Genomic DNA, 20,824 nt, shown 5'->3' with positions numbered 1-20,824 from the left:
AGGAGGTCATGGTTTGACTCCCAGTCAGGGCACCTGCCCAGGTTGTGGGCTCGATCCCCAGTGGGGCGTGCAGAAGACAGTCGATCAGTGATTCTCATCACTGATGTTTCTGTCTCTCTCTCTCTCCCTTCCTCTCTGAAATCAGTAAAAATATATTTTGAAAAAACAAAAGCAAATTGTTGCTTCTCTTAGGTGAAGAGACCAGCCCAGCCCTTGGAGGGGCACCGAGTGAACGAACCCCTCAGCCTCCCGCCACAGTGTGGAGGCGACCTACTTGCAATCTGGTAAATATCCGGTTCCTCTCTCGCCAGCTTCTCTCTGGCCACGTCGGCGATTGGCCCGAAGATGGTGACAGGCCGCAGGAACCCGGCTGTGGAGAAATCCAGGGAGAGCGGCACAGTTTATACCTGTCGTCCGTAAGCACGTGGACACTAAGGGGACAGACAGGCCCGTGCGCGGAGGAGAAACTACCTTCCCGGAGGACCACTCGCTCGTAGGCTGGAAACTTGGTCTGCACCGGCTGGGCCGACAAGTCCTCCCGGCTTTTGCGGAGGTTCCTCTTGGAGCTGCGAAGGCCCCGGAACCTCCAGAAGTCAGCGCGGTCCCCTCCTGCTGTCTTAGGGAGCGTGTACTGCACACTGGCTAACTGCTCAGCCCTGCGCGAGGGGAGACACCATCACATAAAGGTGTTTTAAAACCACAGAATGGAAGAAGACCCCCAAGGAGGGAACTGTCAAAATTCTGGACAGAATCTCACATGCAGCTTCCATCTTCCTGGTTACACTAAAATGAAGGGGTTGTACCACTGGGTCCGTTACAGACACGATGAGACAATGAAGATGAATCTTCACACTCTCAGCATTCCCCAGGGGACTGAACTCGGTCCTCGTTATTGACTTGGTTGAGAAGCAGAACAGTCTCACCTGTTCTTATTGGGGATGATGCCTCGTTCCACCTCCTTGTGATTTTTGCCAATTCGAATAGCGAGCCAGGAGCCCAGTTTTCCATTGTACAAGGTATCCACGACCCGGAACACCTCTCCTTTGTTAAAACTAAGTCCATACGGAGATTCCTTCTCATATTCAAAGTGGGTTCTGATATAGAAAGAATCTCCTACATCTGATTCTACGATGCGGCGGTAAACTAAAAAGAATCAAGACAAAAACACCATCAGTGGCTAGTGGGATAAGAAATGAAGCTGATGAGAATTCACGATGCGAAAAGGCTATTGATGATACTAACAACAAAATAATAGTGTCAACAGACGTTGACCCTGACCGTGACGGGCACTTGGCCACGTACACGTCACCATTTCCTCACGAGATGGGAACGCCAGCACCTCCACTTTGCAGGAGAGGTGCGGGGAGGAGGGTGTGGGTGCTACCGGCACTAGTGGGTGGGGTCAGGGATGCTCCCTAATGCCCTGAAGGCACAGAACAGCCCCCACCACAAAGAAGGCCTGAGCCCCATGTCGGGGCCAAGGCTGGGAGCCCTGTCCTACAGGGACAGAGAGAGCCAGGCGTTCCGGGGCGTGGGCCCTAACCAACACCAGAGCACTGCCCAGAGGACTTCGGCCCCGAATTCGGCAGCTGCCCTGGGCGCTTCTGCGTGCTTCTGCCGGCGAATGCACAAAGGGGACTTTCCTGAGCCTTGCCCTGGGTTGGTCGGCATCCTCCTCAAGCTGGAACGCCGTAAGGCTGGGTGGTCCTATCACGGCGCTGTGAGATGAACCCATTCACCCCTGACTCTGAGCGCCTGATTGAAAAGGAAATGAACTCCTATCTCAGCCCTCAACTGCCCACATTCTGTGTCCCATTCCCGCCTCCCGCAGGCGCTCACCGTCCTTCTTCTGCTGCGCCAGGATGGTCACCTCCTCCCCCCGGGGCAGGTCGAGCAGGAAGAGCACGGCTTCCTCTCGGATGATGTTGGTGAAGTCGACGTTGTTGACCTGTCAAAAGGCCGTTCACAAGTCACTCGTGGCCGTACTTAAGGATCACAAAACGCTTATCTACACAGGAAGCAACTACTCTCAGTTTACCTAACTTAAAAAGACCACATCTGTCAGATGGAAACATTGACTTTGGAGAAAGAATATAATTTAAAACAAGCATAAACCAAGTAAAGTGAGTCAAGGTGTAAATTCATTTAAAGAGCAGTCACGCCCTAGCTGGTTTGGCTCAGTGGATAGAGCATCAGCCTGCAGAGTAAAGGGCCCCATGTTTGATTCCAGGCAAGGGCACATGCCTGGGTCGCGGGCTCAATCCCCTGTGTGGGGCATGCAAGAGGCAGCCAATCAATGATTCTCTCTCATCATTAATGTTTCCATCCCTCTCCCTTCCTCTCTGAAGTCAATAAAAGTATATTTATAAAATAAATAAATAAATAAATAGCAGTCACCATGCACCCTGACTTTAAAGATATTCAGTGCAAAATCTAACCACTTTAGACCAAAGACAACTTCTAATTCCAAATACCTATTATTACTGAAAAACCTCTGGCTTTAAAATTTTTAATTACAAGTTCTGTAAATGTGCAAAGAGCCCTATTTTACTAGACTCTGCAAAAGAAATAAGCAGGAAACGAGATGGAAAAGAAACAGCGGATGCGCTGAGGCATCGCTGTGAGAACATCTGAGGACTGGGGTACACTCAGCGGCTGCCACGCGACAGTTACTGCATCAGCCGCTCCTCAGGACCAACAGGGCCTCGTCCCGATGTCAGTGTGACTGTGCGTTGCACTACTTGTACAACCGAAACAGAAAGACACTTTGAGAGAGTTCTAAGTGGGTGTATTCCCTAAGTTTAGAAGTCGTTGAGGAAGGCGAGGAAGGCAGGAAAGGCGCATCCACGATCAGAGGACAGAGGGCAGTGCTGCGGAGCCCAAGGGAGTGTTCACGAAGGGTGGCGAGAGCTCAGAGCACAGCAAGGACGACAGGAGAGCGCAGGCTGCCGACGCCACGGGCCTCTGGTGGCTTATGAACGGCAGAGGCGCAGTGGTGACGGAGGAAGCCAGACTGCTCACCTCCATGGCAGCACGGACCAAAAGGGAAGCAGAGAGAAATGCGACAGAGGCGGCTGAAGAGCAGGAGGGGAAGAGGAACATGGCCCACGGGACTGTGGGTCGGAGAGTGAGTCAGGACACGGGAGGAGGGGGCCTACGGGCAGGGAGCCGCCAGGACCGAGGGGCACGGACAGCCGGAGGGTGAGAAGGAGAGCACGTGAGAACTCACACTCGAGAGATGGACCTGCTGATGACAAGGGCGCACTAGCGGGAGCGTGGGTGTTTTAAAAAGGGAAGAGACAGTAAAGATGTCCCCATGTTACTGGCCACACTGCCAGGGAAAAGGCAGGCAAAAGAAGGCAGCAGGCGGCACCATTGGGCTTCCCTGGCTCCTGGGGGTGAGGGCAGAACCAGGGCAGCTCCACGTTTGCCTGGAGGAACCCCCCGCTCCCCGTGCAGGAGCCGTCTCTGGGCGCAGAAGGTCCCCGGGGCTGTGGGGACCGCGGCCACGCCCACTCCCACGGAGAGCAGCGCCCGATGTGGCCACTGCTGAGCGTGGCTCACGGCAGAGCCTTGCCGCCTGAACGTGTAGTTGAACTAAAAGGTACCTATTACGGGGATCTCGGACTTACTCTGTCCTGCGGGTCACAATGAGACCAGAGCACCACGCGGTGTACAACACAGCGCAGCCCTCAACCAGAGCAAACGCGGGCACCGGTGACAGGCCCGGCACAGCCGGGCCTCATGTTCTTGGTCTGCATGTTTAGTTGGCTCAAGAGACCGTGGCGTATGTTATTCTGTGTCACATGGTGGGTCTGCCATGTTGACGCCTCTCCCTGAGCTCTACGTGCTTCAACCCCACATGCGTGAGTGCGCGGACGTACCCTGAGAATTTGATCGCCCTCTTCCAAGCCTTCTTTGGCTGCAGGGCTATCTTCTAGAACGCCAGCGACAAATATTCCAACATCATTGCCACCAGCCAGTCGCAAACCCACGCTATCTCCTTTTCTGAATTTGACCAGTTTCATGCTGGGCCTGTTGAAACAAATATCTCCTTTGAAACGGCGAAGAGAGGCTTGAGAAGTTACAGCAAACTGCTACCACGAAGCCATATCCAGAATGAACTGACGGACCATCAGGTCTGAAATGTGGCCCACACACCACTGCGGGAGGACAGCCTTCCGCCAGTCGCACAGCACCGCGTCACGACACCACAGAGGCGCAGGACACTAACTCCATCATCAAGATGGCGGGAACCTGGTTATAAAATGTACACCTCAATCCCATCCACTGGAGAATGTACAGTGACAAAAGGTGTAGGATATTAAAAACTTAGAGACGCTAACTAATCCAGAGCAGGTTCTCAACCAGGGCTGCGTCTGGAACCATTTCTGGTTGGCACACCTGGGGGGAGGGTTGGGGAAGGAGGGATGTGTACTCTCAGCTAGTGGCCAGGGATGCTACTAAACAGGCCACTAAGAAACAGAGATGTGGCCTAAAGGTCAGTAGTGCTGAAATGGAAAAACACTGATTAACAACAACAAAAATGCTAGGGCATTACGAAGTTTGTCAAACATCTGGTGTCTAAATAGAAAACAATTTTTTAATTCATTCTAAAAACTAGGTAGGAGACAATGATGAGAAAAAAGTACATATCCAGAAAGTTCCTTGTTGTTCTCTAATCTATGATTCTATCACATAAATAATTTTTAAACCCAATCACAGCATTAATGGTATGCAGTGTTTTTAAATATACGCCATATGGTCGGAAACTGAACTCTCACGTTCAATGGCGCTTAGTAACGGATAGAGAGGAGAGCACAAGTCAAAGCCGCGTTACCGAAGGATGCCGTCTTCATGCGTGGAATTGGGCAGGACACCATCAGACGGGCTGACAGGTAAATCCACATCTGGTTGTCCAACCTGAGCATACACAGGCTTTGGTTCTAAAAGAGAGAACATTTAAATGGTGCAGAAATCATTAGTAAAAATAAATATAAGTTCCGAGAACCTGGTGAGGCACGTGTATTACATGTGGAGAGTGTGGGTCAGTAACAAACTCTAACGTCTGTGCAGCAGGCATGGTGTGACAGGATCGCCCGTGCCTGCCACAGGACCAGCTGGGAGGGCCTGAGAAATCCAGGCGTAAGGAAGCGCCACAGAAGACGAAGAATTAGGAGAGCCTGCATTTCTGCTGTGGCCATCCAGCAGCCTTCCGTCTTCCCACGAGGAAGTTCTTTTTAATCATCCACATTCCCACCACTCAACAAGCAGAGCCAAAGATTGAGACAAGGAGCTAAGAGACAGTTGAACCGAAATCTCAGGCCTTTCAAGCAGGCAGATCTCGACACCTTGCAGATTCTTCTGTCTGACCTCACACAGCTCTACAGGGCACACGTACTGGTGCCTGTGAAAACACTTTCATTAAGCGGATAACTTACACTGTGCCCTTCAGCCCCTCTAACAGTCCTTCTCAGGGAGCAGCGGAGAACAGCCTTCCTCACTGGGAGTAGCTGTTAACCATGAGGAATTCCTACCCAGAAAACTACCCATGCATGCCTACTGATCCACCCTCCACCAGAGAGAAAATGCTGGAAGTTACAGACAGACAGATTCAACGCAGGAAGCAGTAGCTGTAATAGTAACAACAACAATACTAGCAGCACCTTTGAAGTCCTCCGAAACCCCAACAGACCTGCAGCCTGAGGGCATGTCCTCCGGACTGGGTGCCCGAGGCTCACCTGGAAGAGCGGATGCTGCCTTCTCGTTTCTCTCCACGGTGACCTCTTCCACTGCCTTCGGGGCGCGATCGTCCGCGTGCTTCACGGGCGGCGAGACAGTCCCAGGTTTGGACGCTCTCTCCTCCTCTCTGCTCCGGTGACTAGACAAGGATCAAACGAGAAGTCACGGGAGTGAAGAAGGCTGCGAACGTCCTTTGTAAGAGAACAACTTTAAACACGATGACAGGGCTTCCTCTAACAGCTCTCAAACTGTTATAAAAAGCCAGCAGGTGCCCGGCCGGCGTGGGTCAGTGGTTGAGCGCCGACCTATAAACCAGGAGGTCATGGTTCGAGTCCCAGTCAGGGCACATGCCAGGTTGCAGACTCCAGGGGGGGTGCAGGAGGCAGCCAATGAAAATACTGTATTATGATTATAGTACAATTATTATGTAATACAATTATTGTGATTTCAATAACATTTCAGATGGGACTCACATAATTCCGTTACATTTCTCTTAACATTTGGAAAATCAATGCTCTCTTTAGTGCATTTCTGTTATCTACCAAGAGATGGAGGCCTTATTCAATAATACATGCAGACCTAGAGCTGTGCTGTTTAACGTATTCTAGACTTCACATTAAAACTTGGTGTTTTCACACAGGCACAAGTCTTGGCCCAGAGTGAGCTCTGAAACAAGACTGAATAAAACACAAAACAAACTGAGCAACAAACTACAAGGTCTGAAGAAAATCAGTGTAATCCTTCTCTCTACCCATATATTGTTTTTTAGCTTAAAAAAAAACTATTTTAACATTCTAGATCAGGGATTGGCTAACTTTTTCTGCTGTGGGCCATGCAGCCTCTGATGCAACCTTTTAATTATGTCATTGCAGAAAGGGTTGTAATAAAACTTTATTTGCAAAACGAGGCAGCAGGCTGGCTTTGGTCCGCAGGTTGCACTCTGGAACCCGTGTTCTATACACCAGACTAATAGAGGACTCCTACTATGGTTACCTTCCCTGAGCAGTGGATTACGTAAGCTTGCAGGCCTCAGCTAAGTGCAGCTGTGGGCCAACTGTCTTTATAAATAAAGTTTTATTGGAACACAGCCAGGCCTATTCATTTACATATTGTCTACGGTTCCTTCTGAGATTCAAAGACAACTGAGTAGTGACAAGAGACTGCATAGTTCGCATGCCTAAAATATTTTACTATTTGGCCCTTTAAGGAGAAGTTTGACCTCTGATTTTCTAGATAAGAAATACCTAAATTGATTAAGAAAAACAGACATAATCTATCTTCTAGATTTATTTGTAAGTAATGCTAGAAACACAGACCTAGCACACATAACTATTCTATTTTGGACAAGAGTGTGATTACCGCCCGGCCAATGTGGCTCTGTGGTTGAGTGTTGAGTTATGAACCAGGTCACAGTTCTATTCCAGGTCAGGGCACATGCCCAGGTTTGCAGGCTCGATCCCAGTAGGGGGCATGCAGGAGGCAGCCGATCCATGATTCTCTCTCAACACTGATGTTTCTCTCCCCCCACCCCCTCTCTCTCTCTTCCTCTCTGAAATCAATAAAAATATATATTTTTTTAAAACATTGTGATTACCTGCCACTGCTGGGCTGCTGTGGCGAATGTCTGGAATGGTCAGAAGGCTCTGACCGCTGGTCAGGAGATCGCGACCGGCTGTGGCGGGGAGCCCTGTCATGTGACCGACCCGAATGATCCGATGCCAGCGAATGAATTTCTGAAATGTCTGTTAAATAAAAGGGGACCATTTAGTTTCCCATGAAATGAGCTCAGTGAAATATAAGATACTCCAATGACAATGAAGATAAGCATTAAATCTAATTCACGTAAAATGGTTGATTTAAGCAGTGACTTCAGCGGCCACTGATGAGCAGCGGTGTGCTGCCCACAGGAAAACATACACAGAGTGACAGCATGGATGGGCCTGGAAGGCATCATGCTAAGTGGTAAGTCAGACAAGGACAAACACCGCGTGGCCTCACTTGCATGTGGACGCTTAAAAACAAAAACAGCCAACCCCAGCATCACTGTGGCAATCAGTTCAGCATGCATGCAATCAAATCATCACACTTAGACCTTAAGCTTACACACTGATGCATGTTCATTACTTCTCTGTAAAACTGGGAAAGTAAAATGAACCATGCATATACAATTGTAATTCTTAGATTCTGAAAATGGCTGGCTTGTAGGAAATTATTTCGCTCGAACACGTCGAGTGTCCCTAGCACTTTAAGAACTGGTCACGGCCCGCCCTCACCGTCCCGCTCCGAGGCGTTGGCGGAGTGGATGCTGTCCGAGAGGTCGGGCACGTTCAGCAGCGTGGCCCGCTCGTCTCTCTGCACCACCATCTTCAGCTTGCCCTTCGACCTCTCGATCAGCGTCTTTGCGTCCGTCAGGGACATGTTCTCCGTCACGGTCCCATTGATCTGCAACAGAAAAGCAGCCATGGGTGGGAAGCAAATGACACAAATACAAACAGTCACGCACGTCCACTAGGAACAGGAACAGCTACCCTGCTCCCTGGCTCGCTGTACAACCCAAAACCTTCTTCACTGTTTGCTTATTCCCAAGTCCTCCTCCTTCCCGGAACAATAACATCTTTACTACACTGTCACCCTGACAGAAAACCCACATCCCCTAGCCCCTCTCCCAATGCCGCCACTTTCTATAACTTATACAGCAAACTAACAGAATAAACATCTCAATAATATCCAAAGCAGGTGTCAAAACCACTTGTGATATAAAAAGGAACACAGCTTCCTACACCGTGGTTCTACTAGTGAGCGATATAAACTCAGAGTGATGCATTCTCTCAGGATGACTCTATGCCTAACGAAGGGCATCGGTGTTGACATGTAGCCAGCCCCCAAACCCTGAATTTCAATTATTTTGGGAAAATTGTTCAAATGTGGGCAGAAGCCATGTGGTCGCACCAGAACTCGCTTTCTGTTTCCGTTCACTACAACGTAAGAGTGTACCTTTAAGACAACATCGCCTTCTTGAATATTGCCATCTCTCGCTGCCAAGCTGTCTTGTGAAATTTCCTTCACAAATATATGGCTGGCCAGTCGGAGACCATACTCTGAAATAACATATCGAAATGTCTTTAGTGCAAAATCCTAAACACTTAAACAAAGTTTAGAAGTATCAGACTTTTAAAAGTATCACTGCATAAGGAGTTTTAAAATAGCCCGGCTGGTGTGGCTCAGTGGTCGAGCGTCGACCAAGAACCGGGAAGTCACAGTTCGATTCCCGGTCAGGGCACATGCCCTGGTTGTCCCAGTGGGGGGTGTGCAGGAGGCAGCCGATCAATGATTCTCTCTCATCGTTGATGTCTCTCTCTCTCTCCCTCCCTCTCTGAAATCAATAAAAATGTATGTGTTTTTTTTAAAGTTTTAAAACAGAATCAGTACCAAGAACTTATTCTTGGCCGCTCTGTAAGACAGCGTTGCCTTCCATCCTCGGGGAGCCTGCACTCAGTGTGCAAGCAGAGGCAAGTGCGTGGTGCGAACACAAGATGGCCCGCACACCGCGCTCCCATTTTCCCGAAGGGGCCCCGCCCCGCGGAGCAGACCCGTTCTCTCTGGCGGGTGAGGCGGAGAACTCTGGAAAGGGACAATTCCAGGGATGGCCTGCCTTACCACGCATGTTCTGTTTTTGTTTTCCCAAGTTTCCAGAGCAAAAGTCTTTCCATCTGATCCTGCGTGCCTGTGGCCCTGGAGAGCCATGCCCAGGGCATTCATTAGCACACACTCCTGGGTGTTAGTGCAGACAAAGGCTGACAGCTAGCCAGGTGGGTCTGGGCTGGAGACAGCCAGCCACTCCTGTCCTTTTCACACCACCAAGGAGCCAGGAATGAAGCAACAGTAACCGCCTCCGTGGGCGAGGAGTCGGTCAGAGTTGAGGAAACCACCAGCAGAGTCCAGAGGTCTGCAAAGCTGTACATTTCTTTTTTCACTAGAACAATGACTACAACACAGTGCCGACAGAAGAAGGGTTACTGCTAGTGCTACTAGAAGGGGGAAAAGGACTCTTAGTGCCACTACAGTAAAAAAAAAGAAGAAGAAGAAGAAGAACCAAGATGGGAAACAGAGAACTTTTTAATAGGAGATAAGTTAAGAGAACTACTCGAACTTCTAAAAGTTACATCAGTTACAGTTTAACTTAAGGCAAACATACAGAGTGCCCACAAGCAGGAACAGACTCGGGTGGAAAAGGAAAATGACTCTCGAGGGCAGCGGTCGCCAACCTTTTGGACCTCACGGACCACCAGGGGTTTACAGACGACCTGCTGGCGACCGCTGTTCTAGGGCCGTGGTCGGCAAACTGCGGCTCGCGAGCCACATGTTTCTCTTTGGCCCCTTGAGTGTGGCTCTTCCACAAAATACCACGGCCTGGGCGAGTCTATTTTGAAGAAGTGGCGTTAGAAGAAGTTTAAGTTTAAAAAATTTGGCTCTCAAAAGAAATTTCAATCGTTGTATTGTAGATATTTGGCTCTGTGGACTAATGAGTTTGCCAACCACTGTTAGGGGATCTAGGCCATCTACTATGTGGTTTAGAAACGGTTGTTGTGTCACAGAGAAATATGGGAAACACTGTCCAAAAGTAACAAATGACCAGAACAGAGATGACTCCAAAATATTCCTTATACTAATTTATTCATTTACTCCAAGGGCATGTAGGAGGCAGCTGATCAATGATTCTCTCTCGTCATGGATGTTTCTCTCTCCCCGCCTCCCTTCCTCTCTAAAATCAATAAAAATATATTTAAAAAGAAGAGAAAACAGGTAATGTCTGCAGCTGTCCTAGCAGGAATTGACTTACAGCAGCAGCAGGACACAAGAACGGAGAGAACAGGGAACAAAAGCACGTTCACTTTCCGTTAAAATCTGTGTAAAATTTTTCCGTGGAAACGATAACCGAGAAGATGGATACCTTCATTTTTCCGAGACTTGACCAACGTGACTTTGGTGGGTCTGGCAGGCTGGCTGGAGGCCACCGATCGCCTGTCGGATCGCGGGGACAGACTCCTCTCGCGGCTCGCACTCCTGTCCCTCGCCCAGCTCTTCTCACTCCGCCTGCTGACCGTGCCCCCACGGCTGCCTCTGTGATCAGGCACGTCCTCATCGTAACTATCCTCCTCGTTCTCGGACACGGGCTCCGGGTCAGGACGACTCACAGGAATCTGAACTTTCTTCTTCCTGCGAATGGTCTACAGAGAAGAAGACTGTAAGTGAGTGACTGCTTTCAAGCACAGGAGGCTTCCGTTCCTGAGAGAGAGGAAAATTACACTATTCTGGTGCCACTTTAAGTTAATTATGAATCAGAGAGATGTAAGGAACAATGATAACACATCACCAAGGAATACGTTCCCATAATGGTTGGGTTTTCTGCTCTCCTGATAAAGAGATCTGCTTAAGAACCAAATTTGGGAGAGTGGGCCTCAGAAAGTCCTTGCTTTAATTCAAAAGACCTTCTGGGTGCAATCATCACAAGCCTAAAGAAAACTAATAATTACTGGTGGTTTGAATAAATAAATGGTGCACTCTACTCCAATAACAAAAATGTACTATAGGCCCGGCCGGCGTGGCTCAGTGATTGAGCATTGACCTATGAACCAGAAGGTCACGGTTCGATTGGCTTTCAGGTTTGATCCCCAGTAGGGAGCGTGCAGGAGGCAGTCGATCAATGATTCTCTCTCATCACTGATATTTCTTTCCCTCTCTCCCTCCCCCTTCCTCTCTGAAATCAATAAAAATATATTTTTAAAATACTACTGTAGTTGCTACCAAACCATAGCAAACTTGCAAGCCCAATTTGACTCCTTAAGAACTTCAGAACCGTCAGTATCAAGGCCCGTGACGGCCCTGCTGGACCTCCGGGAGAGAAACGTATTCCACCTCCACACTATGTTCAGCTCAGTGTCAGAGCTCAGACGAGGCTCCGTCACCAGCACACTCTGCCTGCAGTGTCTCTGTCTCCCCAGGATGTAATCTCTGGTCTGTGTGAGTTACTTCTCCAGGTTCTCTTGCCTCAATGACTCAGGTCACTGATCCAACTTTCCCGGTCCACTTATTTCCTTCGCTCCCTGGAGGTCTAGGTCTACATGCACTACTTCCTGGTCAAGTGGCCTCTGAGGCCTGGTCTGCCCTTGGCCTTCTCACCTGGTACTCACCTGGTCTCATCAGAGGGCTGTAGCATCTTGGGTACCACGCCCTGTCTTTTACTTCTGACACCTTTTCCATATCTATCTTACTTGCGATTCTCCTCCATCCTCTCCTATTCTCTGTCCATCAGTTCTCCCACGTTTGCATGAGAGATCATGTGCGATACTTAAATGACTTCCTCTTGGCCCTCAATCATCTGCCATGACAACTCCAGCCCTGAATCATCTTCCCCTCAGCTGGCTGCAGGGCCACGCTTTGCTGATGAGGGCCTCCACAATTCACTTCACTGGACAGAAATATTGTGCTTGTTCGGCAATGCTTCCGTCCACCTCTTCCCTTCCTATGGGATTGCTAACACATCGATAGAGATCAGTGCCACTTCACCTCCCCTACTCAATATTCCCCAGATTTCATTTTCTTAAAGAGGAAGGACACAGTCAAATACCAGAAATGCTATCGACAATAAAGCTGGTATCTTTACTTGATTAAAGGTAAAACAGACTCACAATTTTTGCATTCTTCCCACTTTTCCTTAGTTGCTGAACAGCAAAAGCATGTTCAACATTATCCATCGAAACTCCATTAACCATCGCAACACGGTCATTTTCCCTAAGAAAAAAGCCACCAAAATAGCACGTTAGAGAAAAACATACAGATAAGTTTGTGAAGGTATTTTCAAGATGAGTACTTCTAAAAAATACTGTAATTATGGACTAGGTAATCTATTTGTCTTCAGATCAGTGATGAAATGTCAAACTATTTACTTTCAGATCTCTCACAAACACGCTTATTAGCAAGTACCCACAGGTCATTCATTTTTTTTTTTAAACCATTAACACATGGCCCAGCCGGTGTGGCTCAGGGCTTGAGCGTCGACCTCTGAACCAGAAGGTCACGATTCCATTCCCGGTCAGGGCACATGCCCGGGTTGCAGGCTCCATCCCCAGTGGGGGGCGTGCAGGAGGCAGCCAATCAATGATTCTCTCTCATCATTGATGTTTCTCTCTCTCTCTCTCTACCTCCCTTCCTCTCTGAAATCAATATAAATATATTAAAAAACAAAAACAAAACAAAGCCATTAACACGTTTCCTAAAGGACTGAGCAGGTACCACAACACACAGAGTAATTCCGCTGGCACAAGTACAGGGCATAAATGATACTATTTATACAGCCGGGAAAAGTTCTTCTTCCTTTAAAAAAATAAATACTCCTTCTCTTTTGATTTTCTTTTAATCCTTCTGATTATACTCTTACTTTTTTGCTAGTGTATCTTTGGCCTCTTTCTCTTGATAATCTTACTGAACAAAACAGCAAGGCTCAGGGTGAGAGGTTCCTAAAGGCTAGATTCTACCTCAAACTGAGTAAACGCTGTTTGTTCCACTATTTTCACAGTGACCTTCTATCTAAGGTTCATTTACTTACTTTCCATTCAGGATCGAGATAAGGAAAAACACACATTCACTTAGAGAACCTGCTGGGCGGTCAGTGCACAGCGCCCAGGGCCCGAGCCGGCACCGTGCAGGCACAGCGCCCAGGGGACACACTTACTGCAGCTGCCCTTCGGCGGGCCCTCCCTTCAGCACGTCCGAAATGACGATCGAGGTCTCCCCGCTCTGGAAGTGGGGGTTATCTCTCCCACCAGAGATCGCAATTCCAAATCCAAATCCCGGAGCCTAGAGTAATAATCACAGTAAAATGTCACTAATTAAGAAAAATAGCTGTTCAGTATGTCACACTCTACAAACTAAAAACATTGAAATGCAAAAATGACAATAGTATTTCATCCGTGGTCCCCACTCCCTCGCCCGGATGGTTACTCACCGAAGGATCTGGCCTGGAGTGGGCATGCGCTCTAATGCATTAAATGGAGTAAGAGAATAGTAAGAACTGCCAATTGCTTGAATGTTCTGTAAGAGCTAAGATAATCTCAAAGAAATCCACACCATCGCTTTGCTGAAGAGGAAGTGAAATATGCGAGCAGTGTAAGGAAACCTCGGTTCTCCGAGGTCCGGAATCATAAGCCAGAGCAGCTTCTTCCCGCATGTTTTCCGCAGCCCTCTGCCATGCAAACCACGAGACCATGTCCACCGGGGCCTGGGAGTACGTCACGACCTTCACTCCCACCCCAAAGCCTACTCAAGTGGCAAAAAGGAAAAAACTCTCCTTAAAAAGGGATAAACCACCTGCAACTTCGCGCCTACAGGCCCAAGAAAAATGAAGGCATCTCCCTGCACGAAGACTTACACCCACATTTCCTAACAGCAGCAGTTACTATAGCCACAGAGAGAAACAGCCCAAATGCCCACCAACTGGTGAACCGACAAATAAAGTGTGGTACGTGCTTACAATGGACTCTTATTTGCTCTAAAAAGAAATGAAGTACTAGCATATGCTATGAAATAGATGAACCCCCTTGAAAACATTATGCCGAGTGAAGAAGCCAATCATAAAAGGCCATCTATAGTATAATTCAACTCATGGGAAATGTTCAGAAAGACAAATCTACAGACACAGAGGGGAGAATGAAACTACCCCACTATCTTACACCATACACACCAATTAACTCAAGGGGATTAAAGACTTGAAACCATAGAGCGCATAGACTTGAAACATCGGCGCTAAGCTACCTGGGAGGAAAGCCACAGGTGTCTGACACACCCCAGACCTGAGAACCCCAAACAATAACAGGCATTCGCTGGGAAGAATGGCAAAACAACGTGGGAACAGCAGCTGACACGGGAGGGACTGCCCACTCCAACCGCAGGAGGGAACAGGACCTGCCATGGAGCCTGCACCCCGGAGCTGTGTAACCCCGGGCTCTGCACACGGGGCGCCACGCCCTCGACCCGGCTCCACACAGGAGGCGCTGCCGGCAGGGAAGCGGCCTTGACGGGACAGGAACAGCAGAGACAAAGCAGAGAACGGCCAGGGCGACGTGTCCAAAGGGCGCAGAGATAAGATGTAAGTGTCAGCCCTGGCTGGTTTAGCTCAGTGGATAGAGCGTCAGCCTGCGGACTGAAAGGTCCCAGGTTCGATTCCGGTCAAGGGCATGTACCTTGGTTGCGGGCACATCCCCAGTGGGGGGTGTGCAGGAGGCAGCTGATGGATGTTTCTCTCTCATCGATGTTTCTGGCTCTCTATCCCTCTCCCTTCCTCTCTGTAAAAAATCAGTAAAATACATTAAAAAAAAAAAAAGAAGGCTTGACAATCGTAAATTATGTATGTCTTCGCATTACATACATAGGGCTGCTATGCGGACTTCCTGAGAGTGACTTTGTTGACTAGGGTGGTCTCCTAGGAAATTAACTTTTATTGGGCTTTTAACTAAGTGCCGAGCACTACGGGGATATAACACCGGTGAACATTTCCTCCCCTTAAGGAGCTTACGATGCATGGGAGACAGGGGGGACAGCTACCTGAGGACCATATCCACTGTCACTCAGGGCCAGTGGGCAGAGCAGAGCCCACGAGGCCAGCAGTCGGGCTGTAGTTGTTCTCCGGCATCATTCCAGGGGTGTGACCGTGCGTGGCACACAGCGGACCAGCAACAACGTCCTCAGCCTGGCAGAGTGAATGGGATGTCTTACAGAGGGCAGGCTGGCTGGAGGCCACCGATCGCCTGGGAGAGTGGGCCTCAGAGTATCTAACACTCGCAGGTGAAGAAAGTCTCCTCTGGGAATGCCAACAGGAGCATGGGCAATACAGAAGCACATCGTGCATTATTCTTGACAGCTAACAGCAGAAACTACTGTGTTTTCACCTGCAGACTTTTTATTCTTTTAACAGACAAAGTTACTTCTGCCTTACATGTAATTGACCATCAGATGTCAAAGAACACGGATTTGTCCTTACTTGGCCACACATGGCTAGCGCCGAAATGACAGCCTCCAATCACCTTCACTTACTGCTCTTCTCATTCCTCTGGCCATGCCTCTCAGAAATGGAAGCCGGGGGCCGTGGCCCTCCGTTTCAGCGGGAGATTTAGGCAGAGGCAGACAGAGGGACGCAGAACCTCACAGGTGGGATGGCCCAGTGGATTCTCTTCACAGTAAGAAAACGGAAGTCACTGCTCTCCGCCAGTGGTCAGACACCCTGGCCTGCTGGCCAGAGCTGGGAAGCTGCCCAGTTTTGTAAAGAAAGTTTTACTGGAACCCAGCCACACCCACTTGTCCATCTACTATTTATGGCTGCTTTTGCAATGCCAGCGCAGAGCTGAGTAGTCGTGAGAGATTTACGGCCTGCAAAGCCTAAAATATCACCTGGCTCTTGACAGGAAAAGCTAGCCAACAATATTCTCGCAGAGCCAGATTTTACCCTGGACCAACTCAGAACACCAGGGACGGGCTACCTGAACGCCCCTTCTGCAGCGGCGGAGAGTGAGCCGAGTGGAGCGTGGCTGGTGTGAGGCAGCTCGCACCGACAGGGCTATGGCAAGAACCTCCCAAACACAACGCCCGCAGGGACGGTGCTGAGGACTCCCATTCGGTCGGGGACTCGCTCTGATGAGGCCCAGCGCAGCAGCTCTGGGAACGGCATCCCCATCCCATCGCCACGGAACTTGTGGCGACAGCTTTGTGGGCTGGCCCCTTCCCATGGCAGAGGACACGAAGCACGGAAGAGGCAGCTACAGAAGAAACGGACCTCATCTTCTGGACGGGCGCTCTCAGACGTGCCGGGGACTATGCCCACTGTGCCGAGGACGTGTGACACTCAGCTCATTCAGAAAGCGGTTTCTGATTTCTCAACGTTCAAGAGCTTTTCCTGCTTTCCCTCAGCTAGTGATCTGTAGTAAATACCGTGTTCCCCACACGTGCATGCCTAACAAAACGAGGCAAAACAGTAGGAAGGAGAAACATAATTTAGCTAATGGGTCTTATTTCATTTTGTTTATTTAAAAACTAAGAGGTACTAGGGAAAAACAAATGGAATGTGATAATGCCAAATTACACCTATGGTCTCAAAAGAATGATCTAGCTTCTACCTTAAGAACTTATTAAGAGAACAATTTAAACCCAACATCAGCTAAAAAAGGGAAATATAAAAATAAGAGCAGAAATCAATCAAATAAAAAACAAAACAAAATATATCAATGAAAACAAAAACTGGTATTTTGAAAAGATCAATCAAAATTGCTAAACTTCTAGCCAGCCAGACCAAGAAATAAAAGAAGACACAAATTACCAATATCAAAAATAAGAACAGGGCCTCATTACAGACCCTATAGCAATAAAATAAGAGACCACTGTTAACAACTTTATGTTCATAAATTAGATGAAAGGGACAAATACTCTGAAAGATGCAAATTACCAAAGCTACCCAAAAAGAAGCACTAACAAAGAAGAAATACATAACTGGACAGTCCTACTAACATCACAAACTGAATTTATAGTTAAAAGCCTTCCCACAAAGAAGAGTCCAGATGAATTCTACCAAACACTGAAGGAAGAAGTAGCATCAACTGTGCAGGGATTGTTCTGAGGCGCGTAGCTTTTCCCCGACACCAAAACCAGGTAAGAACAATACACACACAACAAGCACGGACCAGTATTTTATGAACACAGAAACACGTATCTTCAAAAAATATGAGCAAATCAATCCAATATAGAAAATGGATGCTGTATCACAATCAAGTGAAATTTATCGTGGGAATGCAAGACTGTTCAACATTCCAAAAGCAAGAAGTTGACCACACCAACAGAAGAAGAAGAAAACCGTTTTTCACAGCTGAGACAGTCACGGCAGAAGTAACTGCAGGAAGACAGACACTTCGACCAACAGACGAGACCAAGGAAAGACCGCACACAAAGGGTCACTGGTTTCTGACAAGGACAGCAAGAAATTAAACGTGTATCCTGAATATAGAAACAACTCTCACAACTCAGGAACAACTTCTGTGCACCTCAACAGAATGGAAAGACAACCCATAGAATAGGAAAAAATATTTGCAAGTCATATATCTGATAAGGGGTTGATATCTAAAATAGGTAAAGAATTCCTACAACTCAACAACTAAAAAAACAAATAAGCCAATTAAAAAATGGGCAAAGGACTTGAACAGATGGTAAATTTTATGTTTGGTGTATTTTACCACAATTATAAGAAAACACTCAATAATAAGAAAACAAATAACCCAATTAAAAATGGGCAAGAGATGTGAACACATTTTACCAAAGAAGCTATATGGACGACAAGTTAGCACATAAGCAGATACTCAACATCATTCGTCTTAAGAGAACTAGAAACTAAAACCACAACCACATACCACTACACACCTATCTGTGTGGCTAAAATTAAGAAAACAAAAAACCCAAACAACCCTGATAATATCAAGGGTTGGTGAAAATACACAGCAACTGGAGCTCATACATACTAGCAGCGAGGATGCAAAATGGTACAGACAGCTTGGCAGCGTCTTATAAGATAAATATTCATTTACCATAAGACACACAGCAATTCCATCCTAAGTATTTACCCAAGAGAAATGAAAAGTCAGGTTCATACAAAAATGTGTATACTAGAGCAGACTGATTCATAATCACCCAAAACTGAAAACAGGCCAAATGTATCAAAACTGGAGAATGAATAAGTAAATCTCTCTGCATTCATATGCTGGAATATTACTGGGCAATAAGAAGAAACTAACAACAACAAAAGAAAACAAAACAAAGAATTACTGATACAAGAAATTTCAAATACGTTAGAAGAAACCAGTCTCAAAAGGCTACATATATGTAGTGTGAGCTCGCTGACATGGCATTCTGGAAAAGGCTAGACATTTCTGTGTAAGAACAGAACACACATCAGCGGTTGCTATGTGCTGGGGTGAGGGGCAGAGCTGACTATAAATGGGCACAAGTTTCAGGGTGATCGCTGCTCTATATTTTTACTGTCGTGGTGGTTACATGACTACATGTATTTGCCAAACTCGGAACTGTACACTAAGCTGTACAGTTGAATTTTACTGTACACATGAATTTTACTGTATGTCAGTCATACCAATGAAAACAATAAAGGTATTCAGAAAATAAATGTAATGTGATAAAATAATACCAGCTAATTAAATAATTTTAAGGTATGAAGTTATTTTATATGTTTAACCTGGTTGAAATATTTTACCTATCAGTACATTTCAAACAAACAGAAGCCATATTTTAGCCTTATAAATTAACAGTTAACGTTAGTATTATTTAGTGATTTCTTTTATCATCCTTTAGGGAGGCATAAGAAAAATCCACTGCATCTTATCTGAAATCGCTGTTTTTAATAATTAATTCACCCATTATCGATCATGTGCAGATTCAAACATTCCTGAGATAACCAGGGCCGAGTTCAGAACATGCTTTCCCCGTCCCACTTTCCTGGTGAGGACACGGCTGGTGAGGGCCAAGTATGTTCTCTAATCTCTTTCTGTTCGCTCTCTACAGGCAGGGTAATAGTCAGCTCTCTTCAGAGGGGGGTCATGGGAGAGACTTACTTTATGTCAAGCACAAATAGGTGCCATTAGCCCAATTTAAACCTGTGGACCCTGGCCGGGTAGCTCAGTAGGTTAGAGCATCGTCCCAATACACCAAGGTTGCAGTTTTGATCCATGGTCAGTGCACATACAAGAAGCAACTGATGAATGCATAAGTAAGTGGAACAACAAATCAATGTTTTCAATGTTTCTCTCCCTCTCCCTCCCTCCCTCCCTCTCTCTCTCTCTCTCTCTCTCTCTCTCTCTCTCTCTCGTCAATAAGTTAAAAAAAAAACACCAACAACACCTGTGGAGACCACAACTTTAGAAGGGGATGGGATCGCTTGCCCATTTCTAAAGGGGAAGAGACAGCATAGGATGCAAGTGCAGGGCAGACAAGCTCTTACTCTGACCCAGCTTCCTGCTACTTGCTCTGTGTCCATCTGCAACTGCTTAAGCCCGTGGTCAGCAAACTGCGGCTCGCGAGCCACATGCGGCTCTTTGGCCCCTTGAGTGTGGCTCTTCCACAAAATACCACGGCCTGGGCGAGTCTATTTTGAAGAAGTGGCATTAGAAGAAGTTTAAGTTTAAAAAATTTGGCTCTCAATCGTTGTACTGTTGGTATTTGGCTCTGTTGACTCAATAATGAGTTTGCCGACCACTGGTTTAAGCGATGGCTTGGGGTCTGCGTGTCACATCCACAAGCATCCTTTAAGCTTTTACTGCCCACACGACCTGGTTAATGTAAAACCCCAAGCCTACAACACATGCACCTGTCCTCAGAAGTGTCGAAGCAGTTTACCATGTGTCCAGGGCACAGCGTCTTTTATCTGATCCCTCCAAATTGACCAAGTCAGTGATCTCTTCCGTCAGGAGTAAACGGCAAGTATGCAGATGCCCAGGGAAAGGATGTTTGGGAAGCAGCCGGGTCAGTGCTGACCTTGGGGAGAGTTTATGCGATTCTAATCGTAAGCAGGGCAGAGGAAAGCTCGCCCCTTTCTTCGGCTTCCTGACAGCTGCTCTCCCCCATTGTGTCCGGAGCTGCCGACATCCTGAGCTGCGCACCATGATTCACCGCAGCAGAACTCACCCTGTGAAGCGTCACCGTGTGCTGTTCCCAGATAGCCGTTTCCTCCATGGCTGTGCTCTGGGGAGAGAAAGAAAAACGAGGCATTTGTCTTTGAGGAAAACGTCTTCAACCAAGTGAGCGAGAACACCCAGCAAACCGTTTAGCACATTAGAAGTCATACTATTAACATTAGCAACTCTGAAAAGAGCTGCATAACGAGGGGAGGTTTTTTGTTTGCTTTTGTTGGAAGGGACAGGAAACGACTCACAGGAACTTCCTGTGCTTTTAACTTAATTTGGACAGAGGCCGTTCTCTGTTCATTTTCTTGCCAGACCCAGCTCACGCTGCAACTTTATACTTAACTTAGTGAGGTAGG

At 47.5% G+C, this 20,824-nt stretch overlaps 1 protein-coding gene across 7 annotated transcripts in view; it reads right to left on the bottom strand.

The window, feature by feature from the left end:
• Window positions 1-20,824, bottom strand: part of TJP1 (tight junction protein 1) — a 55,709-nt gene that overhangs the window by 17,462 nt on the left and 17,423 nt on the right. For all 7 annotated transcript variants that reach the window (XM_079763848.1, XM_079763849.1, XM_079763850.1 and 4 more), the window contains exons 2-15: window positions 20,470-20,526; window positions 13,475-13,599; window positions 12,432-12,534; window positions 10,694-10,970; window positions 8,737-8,840; window positions 8,016-8,184; window positions 7,337-7,484; window positions 5,742-5,881; window positions 4,841-4,946; window positions 3,885-4,035; window positions 1,840-1,948; window positions 924-1,143; window positions 472-656; window positions 275-370 (exon numbers count right to left, since the gene is read on the bottom strand). In XM_079763848.1, coding sequence (XP_079619974.1) covers window positions 275-370; window positions 472-656; window positions 924-1,143; window positions 1,840-1,948; window positions 3,885-4,035; window positions 4,841-4,946; window positions 5,742-5,881; window positions 7,337-7,484; window positions 8,016-8,184; window positions 8,737-8,840; window positions 10,694-10,970; window positions 12,432-12,534; window positions 13,475-13,599; window positions 20,470-20,526 — 1,990 coding nt within the window. The remainder of the gene's footprint in view (window positions 1-274; window positions 371-471; window positions 657-923; window positions 1,144-1,839; window positions 1,949-3,884; window positions 4,036-4,840; window positions 4,947-5,741; window positions 5,882-7,336; window positions 7,485-8,015; window positions 8,185-8,736; window positions 8,841-10,693; window positions 10,971-12,431; window positions 12,535-13,474; window positions 13,600-20,469; window positions 20,527-20,824) is intronic.

This window comes from Cnephaeus nilssonii (genome assembly GCF_951640355.1).
Source record: "Cnephaeus nilssonii genome assembly, chromosome: 24".
Lineage (NCBI taxonomy): Eukaryota > Metazoa > Chordata > Mammalia > Chiroptera > Vespertilionidae > Cnephaeus > Cnephaeus nilssonii.
The sequence above is the reverse complement of the archived record's forward strand: the minus strand, read 5'-3'. Positions and strand labels throughout refer to the sequence as shown.